General features: G+C 41.6%; 1 protein-coding gene across 1 annotated transcript; it reads left to right on the forward strand.

Moving 5' to 3' along the window:
• The first annotated feature begins 5,173 nt into the window (after window positions 1-5,173).
• Window positions 5,174-7,438, forward strand: LOC135222414 (uncharacterized protein MCAP_0864-like). Its single transcript, XM_064260501.1, has one exon. The coding sequence runs from the start codon at window positions 5,174-5,176 to the stop codon at window positions 7,436-7,438; it is 2,265 nt and encodes a 754-aa protein (XP_064116571.1).
• Window positions 7,439-9,263: the final 1,825 nt, after the last annotated feature.

Below are 9,263 nucleotides of genomic sequence, written 5' to 3' on the forward strand. Positions count from 1 at the left end.
AACTTTGCTAACCTGTGTAGCTGGGCTTAGCCTTGACATTCCGGACGTTCTCTCTGTTATAGAGGAAGATCCATTGTACCAGTAAGCAGAAAATTTCCCACTGCGTCGTCCGACATTGACTGAACTGATTGATAACCTATGCTTGCTGTTTGATTAGCATACCTATTCGGAGCAGAATCTCTATTTCCTCTAGCTGGGGGAGATTGACTATTGTTTCTACTTCTGCCTCTCGACTGAGATCTACCTCTAGAAGCTGAAACAAATTTATTTCTGCATTCTCGAGCACTATGTCCTGTTCTCTTATGGAAAGGACAGAAGGCCATCCCTCGGCAGTCACTGGCATAATGTCCTCTCTTCTGACAGTTATAACACGTGACTGTCGAAAATCCTTCTTGAGAAGATTTACCTGGCATCTTATTCTGATTTCTAGATGGTGTCCTAGATCTATTTGGACCCCTTTCCTTTTGTCCTATAGCGACTAAAGGTCTGTATATAGGATTCCCTTCAGGTCTTCTACCTAAGATTTTTGTTTCCTCCTCTTCAATCTCTGCTACATCATCGGATGTCTCCCACTTACGAGTCATCCTTGCAATAACTTCCGTTGGCAGGCTTCCAATCATTATTGCTAGTCTAAATATTTTTTTAACATGACTCATTAGCATTTTTTGCTTGCCTCCTTCTACCTCTATCCAACCTGTGGTTTCCATGAAGTTACCCCATTCATTCATATTGTTATACAACTGAGAGCTAAACTCTTGATAACGTCTTTTGTCCTAACTTAAATTGACGCACTATCCTTGCCAAGCTAGTAACTGGATCTCTTTCACCAACTGTGGAATAAACCTTCCTAAAATACCGTTTTAATTCTTCCCAATTCTTAAGATGTCGGTAAGTCTCGGAGTGTACTTATCGTTCTAAGTCTCCTCCGGCTTCCAAATCAAGATAACTCTTGGCTTCAATAAGCTTTTCTCTATCTGTCCCCGTTATGCTATCTAGGCGTGTCTCCACTTGCTCTATCCAGTTCTCTAAGTTACAAGCTAACTGACCGTTCTTTCTTCCGCAAAATTTTGCTATGTGATTAATCACCATGTCCCTTATGTGTTCCATTACTGCTGCGTTCGAATTCGCGGACTGTGTACCATTTCAGCATGGTTAATTTCCTTGTTTGACTTCTCGTGAGCACAGGGGTTCTTACGTTCTGATAAGGAGTCGGTCTCCCTTTGACCATCGACTCGTTAATGGAAATTTCTTAAGTACTGAGTATCATTAAAAGTATCAAAGTTATGACAGTAATATCCCAAAAAGAAAATGATAATAACAATAAACTGTTTTTACTTAAGTATTCGATTACCCCAAAAAAATAAAAGAATTTTCCCCAGAAATATTCTCAAAGTCTTACGTTACCGATAAGCGATTCTTAAACAACAACAAAAACAAAAACCCTCTTAACAGTACTGGTAAAACGATACTGAACTGACCGGTAAAGTGTACGCTAACGAGAGGACCTCCCGTGAATTACCCTTGTTATCCTAAACAAACAAAATAAAAACAAGAAAACGTTCACTCTACTTAACAAGTAAAAAGCAAATACTAAAACAAAAAAAATCAAAGTACAAGAAATCACGAAAAACAACCAAAATCACAAAAATAACATAAAATGGCACAATCAAAATTAAAATTTAAAGTTATTGGTTAGTAAATACAAATGTTCGGGAAAAGGTCTTAGTAGCTGATTAGTTATAATTAGTAAAATTAAGAAATATCGTAAGGTTTCGTTGCCAAAAGAAAAGTTCAGTGTGAAAATCTTTTAATCTTGAAATACCAGAAATTGTCTAACTGAAATGTTAATCGCGTAATTTACTTTTGATGAAGTTTAATGTTATGTAAGTGTGGGGACATTATTTTGGACTTAACTTCTTTCGTCTTCTTCGGCATCCGGGGTTTCGTCTGACCGCTTGCGTTCGCCTACCAGCGCGTTGAATGATGTGTTGGTTCCCCCTCTCTCTCTCTCTTCTTTCCTCTCAGAGCAGGATTGCGTTGACGGATGCGTTTTCGGGATCGTTTTCTTTCCTCTTGATATTTTTCTTCACGCTTTCGACATCTTGTTCTTCTAGTGGAACGACTGTTCTTGTTCTTCGGAGTGGAGTTTTTCTTCGTGGAGTGTGGGTGGCATTTTTTTTGGAGCGCTTTTATTGTTACGACTCGCTAACTGTCCTTGTATTTGGGGAAGCACTGATACTGTCTTTTGGGGAGAACCTTCTATTTCGAGTGGAGTGAATGAATTGAAATCTCTTATGCCGACACTAAACTTTTGATTCTGTTTCGCTGCCGCTGTTTTTAACTGTCATTCGTGTCTTCGTATCACGTCGCTAACCACCATTTCTTTGCTGTCTCTTTTGTCTCTTCCTATCCTTACCGCTCGACATCAATTAATCTTGTCACTATATCAATCTTTATCTCATCGTATCCCGTCGCTCTGCCCCACCCCATAATTCTGTGACGGTACTTACTTTCTTTGCACAGATCTAAGGTAACGTGCGCCGTGGAGGCTGTACTTTGGGGAATTAGGCTTATATAAATTCTTCTTGTCTTGCTCAATGTTCTTAATCTGGAATTCGTAAAATGGGTTCTAATTTTGGATGAGAAATTAATTGATATGTTTCTTTGCATTAAGTTTATTCTTCGTTAGGGGTTCTTACAAATGGTTTTTCCACCTTCTGAGTTACTGGCTTTTGGACTGATAAAACTTAATTGGCACTTGTTGCAATTACGAGTCTATAGGCACGAGGGAATTTTTACTGAGTATTGATTGTCACTTTCACTGTCTTTGATTGCTTCGCACCACAAACTTTTTGCACTTGTTCTTCTTCTGGGGATTCTTTCTGTCTTTCTCTCTCTTCTCTGCCTGTTTGCTGCGCCACTGTTCTCCTCGTTCCCCTCTTTGTCGTTATCTTCTCTCGACCTTCTCTGTTCCCCTTTTTCTCTGCTCCTCTCTCTCTGTCTTGCCTTTTTGTTGGTTGAAATCTCCTTAGCCCCGCCTTTGGATTTTGGGATTTTGACTGGGTGTGGCATTTTCTGAAAGACCTTTTGTGTCTTAGTGGCTACAGACATTATACAAGACCGCCTTCCTGTCATGTCTTTTACAATGATTCGTAGGCTTTGAATTTGTATACGCCTCCTTCTTAATGTCCTGGCTGCTTAGGGGCGTAATCCCTTGGTAACCTCATAGGTCATTCGTTGATACTTCTTTTGGGCTGTCTTATGACCAACACTCATGGCTTTTGATTCGTCGAAGTCCTAGGTCTATCTCGAGAAGGTGGGAGCACTTAAGAGTTCGGCACTCCCCTCCTTTGAACAACGGGTCATAGAATTCCTTTTTAACGTATGCCAGATGGCTCTCTCTGACCTGTTCACGAAGGGAACGCCGATTAGTCATAGGCGCTAATGAGAGTAGTTTCCAATTTCTCGAATATGCCTGGTGGATATCGCTCGTCGCCCATATCTCTTGTTGGTCACTAATTGCTGGTACGGACGAGGCTTTTTGGGGAGATGAAAACCAGATGTCTAATGGCTAAAAGCCTAATGTTTGAGTAACAAAATCCCTTCGCTAAGAAAAATCATTATCGTATTCCCTTTCCCTTTTTCTTCTCTTATTATCCGTTTTCGTGCCTTTTTCTTAAGTATTATTAAGTTATTGCCTTTTGTAATAACAACACTTTGCCACACTATTACATATATAATATATAGATATATATATATAGATATATATATATATATATATATATATATAACGTAAATGTATACATATAACACTTATATCTTATATCAAAATGTACACGTATGTATACTATATATATATATACTATATTGTATATATATATATATATATAATAGACATATATATACATATATATATATAATATCATATATATATATATATATATATATATATATATATATATATATAATATATATATGTATGTATACTATATATATATATATATATACACACATATATATATATATATATATATATATATATATATATATATATATATATATATATATGTGTGTGTGTGTGTGTGTGTGTGTGTGTGTGTGTGTGTGTGTGTGTGTGTAATAGCTACAATGCCCTCTTAACATTTTGAATTCTTCTTGCTTTTTGGAATACACTTGTCACCACAAAGCCCAAGATCCAAGTACAAGAAATTTGAAGCAATTATGGATTTACAAGTCTCCAGAGCTCCTCCTCAAAGCAAGCGCCGAAGCCATTAACTTGTCATTCTTCGGATGCCACGTCTTTCTGGGTGTGAGGACGAAGAGGTGTTAAAGAGGAATTCCTGAAGACCTCGTATGGGTTAATTCATCAGCATCTCCTCCGTAAAAACGTCTTTAAGGACACCCACATTCTGAAGACAAAACTGGAGTCCGCAAATGTTCTTCTTCGTCTCTGAAGACAAGAGCAACCGGAAGGACTCACTGATTCCAGGAAATCGCCACCTATTCCGGGTAAACCCAGACAAATTCCGGGAAAACCCAAATCGAGGCAAGTGGCAGATTTTGAAACTATACTTTCGTCTCGACCGTGTATTAGGTACATCTCATCATGAGTACATACGCTTGTAACTTTGTTAGTGTTTTCAAAATGTGTTTGCTTCGGCAAATTGGTAATATTTACGCCTACGGCGATCGTTATTGTGATATTATTGGTGATGCTTGTGGCTACGGGATTCCCCGTAGTATTATCATCGATAATATCGTTTTAAAAATTGGCTCTGTTCCTCGGAACAGTGTTTACTCTTTTTAACATCGGACGGAAAATCAAATCTTTGTCGAATATAACACCTGAACTGATGCCAGCTGACCAGGAGGAGGACGACAGTGAAGACTTCCTCGACAACTCAGTGTCGGCTTCCAAGGACGTTGATGAAATGAACTTCGAGAATCTCGAATTGGAAATTCAGATTCTTCGAAGCGAAAATTCTCAGCTACAAGCGACGCTAGTGGAGAAGGAAATCTTGTTCGACAGACTGAATAAGGAAAAAGAACTGGAACGATCTCAAGCAGAGAAGGAATTTGAACAGATAATTGGCCGATTTAAAAAGGAGGTCCAGACATTGGTGATAACAAAAGGCAACTAGAGACTGAAAATAAAATGCAATTTAGAGATCTAATGGAGGAAATAAAAAATCTTCGAGATGATAATAAGGGCAAGGACAAACACATTGAAAATCTGAAAGAAAAAAACATTCAGTGTGAAGATACCATAAACAGTTTGCAGAAAGAGCTGAGGAATCTTGACCAACAGAAAAATGAAATGGAGATAAATATGGCCCATATGAAGAAACAAAAAACTGAGCAGGAAGAGAAGATCGGAGATTTGGAAAACGAGGTCCGGACATTGACTGAAGACAAAAGGAAACTAGAGACTGAAAAGAAAATGCAATTTAGAGATCTAATGGAGGAAATCCAAAATCTTCGAGATGAAACTATGGGCAAGGACAAACACATTGAAAATCTGAAAGAAAATAACATTCAGTTTGAAGATACCATAAACAGTTTGCAGAAAGAGCTGAGGAATCTTGACCGACAGAACAATGAAATGGAGATAAATATGGCCCATATGAAGACCGAAAAAACTGAGCAGGAAGAGAAGATCGGAGATTTGGAAAATAGATTTGATAAGGAAGTTAATGACCTCAAGCACAGGCTGATAAACTATCAAGATATGAATACAGAAAAGGAAGCAGAGATTGAAAGGTTTAACAAAGAAGCGACTGAACAGGAAGAGAAAATACAAGATCTTGAGAAAATACTCCAGAATTTACTTGAAGAAAAGAAGAAATTTATAAATGAAGTGGAAAACAAAGTAAATAACCTTAGTAAAGAGCTCATTAAACAGCAGGATCTGAATAAGGAAATGAAGGAGGAGAATGAAAAGTTTAAAAGAGAAATTGTTGAATTGAGACAAACGATTGAAGGTCAGGAAGATGAGGTCATCACCTTAATGGAAGAAAAGAAGAGCCTAAAAGCTGAACAGGAAAAGGAAATAAATGACCTCAAAGTAGAGTTGCTCAACCTCCAATCTCTAAACATGGAAAGGGAGGAGAAGGTAAAACAAGTTGAAAAAGAATTATTTGAACATGGACAACTAATTCATAGTTTGGAAGATGAGGTCATCGCCTTAATGGAAGAAGAGAAAACCCTGAAAGCTGGATTGGAAAATGAAATAAAAGACCTCAAAGAAGAATTGCTCAACCTCCAATCTCTAAACATGGAAAAGGAGGAGGACCTGAAACAATTTGAAAAAGAACTAACTGAACGTGGACAAATGATTCATAATTTGGAAGATGAGGTCATCGCTTTGATGGAAGAAAAGAAGACCCTGAAAGCTGGACAGGAAAAGGAAATAAATGACCTCAAAGTAGAGTTGCTCAACCTCCAATCTCTGAACATGGAAAAGGAGGAGGACCTGAAACAATTTGAAAAAGAGCTAACTGAACGTGGACAAATGATTCATAGTTTGGAAGATGAGGTCATCGCCTTAATGGAAGAAAAGAAGAGCCTAAAAGCTGGACAGGAAAAGGAAATAAATGACCTCAAAGTAGAGTTGCTCAACCTCCAATCTCTAAACATGGAAAAGGAGGAGGATCTGAAACAATTTGAAAAAGAATTACTTGAACGTGGACAGATGATTCATAATTTGGAAGATGAGGTCACCGCCTTGATGGAAGAAGAGAGGACCCTGAAAAATAAAACGGAAAAGGAAATAAATGACCTCAAAGACGAGTTGATCAACCTCCAAACCCTGAATATGGAAAAGGAGGAGGAGCTGAAAAAATCTGAAAAAGAAGTAGTTGAACGTGGACAAGTAATTCAGGGCTTGGAAAATGAGATTGTCTCTTTGAGGGAAGAAGAAAAGTGCCTGAAAACTAAAATGGAAAATGAAATAAATGACCTCAGAGAACAGTTGCTCAACCTCCAATCTCTGAACATGGAAAAGGGCAAGGAGATTGGAAAGTTGAATAAAGAGGTAATTAAAACTGGAGAGGCAATTGTGGGTCTGGAAAATGAGATAATCGAGTTGATTGAGGATAATCAGAAGAGGAAAACTAAGATGGAAGAGGAAATAACCGACCTCAAAGAAGAGTTGGTTAACCTGCACGATATGAATTTGGAAAAAGACAAGGAGATTGAAAAGTTCAAATACGAAGCTATTGAAATTGGAAAGGCAATTAAAGGTTTGGAAAATGAAGTAATTGAGTTGATGGAAGATAATCAGAAGAGGAAAACTAAGATGGAAGAGGAAATAACCGACCTCAAAGAAGAGTTGGTTAACCTGCACGATATGAATTTGGAAAAAGACAAGGAGATTGAAAAGTTCAAATACGAAGCTATTGAAATTGGAGAGGCAATTAAAGGTCTGGAAATGAAGTAATTGAGTTTGAATGGAAGATAATCAATAGAAGAGGGAATCTTACATGGAAAAGAAAATAACCGACCGAGAATTATAAGAATTGTTAAGAAACAACCTGCAGAATTAATAATTTGAAAAAGGATGAGGAGATTAAAAAGTTGAAAAATGAAGAAATTGAATTGCGAGCAACAATTGAAGGTCTGCAAAATGAGGCCCTCAAGTTGCTGGAGGAAAATCAGAAGAGGAAAACGGATATGAAAAAGATAATAAACAATCTCAATGCGTTGATCACAATGCACGAATATCAATATGGAAAGTGACGAAGAAATAAAACTTAGCAATGCAACCTGAACCAAATGAAGAAGAAGACGCAAGCTGAACACACAGGCCGTGGAGAGAATACCAGTTAGGGGCCCATTGGACACTCACAAGCCAAAAAGAGGCGCATGAGGCTGGCGAACAGACAATGGTTGGGGGGCCGATGGACGCTAGCTGGCCCTGCCCAGGAGAGGCGCCTAAGGCTGGCGAAACAGGACAGCGGTTGGGGGACCGCTGGACGCTTGCTGGCCCTAACCAGGAGAGGCACCCAAGGCTGGCAAACGGACAGTGGTTGGGGGCCGCTGGACACTCGCAGGCCCTGAAGAGGCACCTGAGTCTGGTTGGTGAACGGACAGCGGTTGGGGGACTGCTGGGGGCTCATTGTCCGTGCCCAAGAGAGGCACCCGAGGCTGTCAAACGGACAGTGGTTGGGGGCCACTGGATGCTCGCTGGCCCTAACCAGGAGAGGCGCCCAAGGCTGCCAAACAGACAGCAGTGGGGGGGCTGCTGTACACTGGCAGGCCATGAAGAGGTGCCTGAGGCTGGTGAATGGACAGGAGTTGGGGGACCGCTGGGCACTCACTGGCCATGCGCAAGAGAGGTGCCCAAGGATTGGTGAATGGACAGTGGTTGGGGGGCCACTGGGTACTTGCTAGCCCTAACCAGGAGAGGCGCCGAAGGCTAGCAAACAGGTAGTGGTTGGGGGACCGCTGGACACTCACTGGCCCTGCCCAGGAGAAGGGCCCAAGGCTGCCAAACGGACAGAGGTTTGGGGACCGATGGGGCCTCACTGGCCGTGCCCAAGAGAGAAATCAAAGGCGGCGAACGGACAGTGGTTGGGGGGTTGCTGGACGGTCGCTGGCTCTAACCAGGAGAGGCACCCAAGGCTGGCAAACAGATAGCAGTTGGGTGGCAGGTGGACGCTCACTGGCCATTCCCTAGGGAGGTGCACGAGGTGCGAACTGACAGCAGTTGGGGGGCTGCTGTACACTGGCATGCCATGAAGAGGCGAATAGAAAGGGGTTTTGGGGGCCGCTGGGTGCTCACTGGCTGTGCTCAAGAGAGGCGCCCGAGGATGGTGAATGGACATCGGTTGAGAGGCCGCTGGGCGCTCGCTAGCGCTAACCAGGAGAGGTGCCCAAGGCTAGCAAACAGACAGTGGTTGGGGGGCCACCGGACGCTCGCTGGCCCTGCCCAGGAGAGGCGCCCAAGACTGCTGAATGGACAGCAGTCCGGGTACCGCAGGGGGCTCACTGGCCGTGCCCAAGATTAACACCTGAGGCTGGCAAACGAACAGCGGTTAGGGGGCCGCTGGATGATCGCTGGCCTTTTCCATGAGAGGCACCCAAGGCTGGCAAATGGACAGCGGTTGGGGGGCAGATGGATGCTCACTGGCCATGCCCTGGAGAGGTGCCAAAGGACGATGAATCTACAGAGGTTGGGGTGCTGCTGGGCACTTGCTAGCCCTAACCAGGAGAGGCACCCAAGGCTAGCAAACAGACGATGGTTGGGAGACTGCTGGACGCTC

This window comes from Macrobrachium nipponense, chromosome 3, assembly GCF_015104395.2.
Source record: "Macrobrachium nipponense isolate FS-2020 chromosome 3, ASM1510439v2, whole genome shotgun sequence".
Taxonomy (NCBI): domain Eukaryota; kingdom Metazoa; phylum Arthropoda; class Malacostraca; order Decapoda; family Palaemonidae; genus Macrobrachium; species Macrobrachium nipponense.

What these genes read in the sequence shown, in the direction of transcription:
- LOC135222414 (XM_064260501.1), top strand. Translation starts at nt 5,174, where the DNA reads ATGGAGGAAATAAAAAATCTTCGAGATGATAATAAGGGCAAGGACAAA.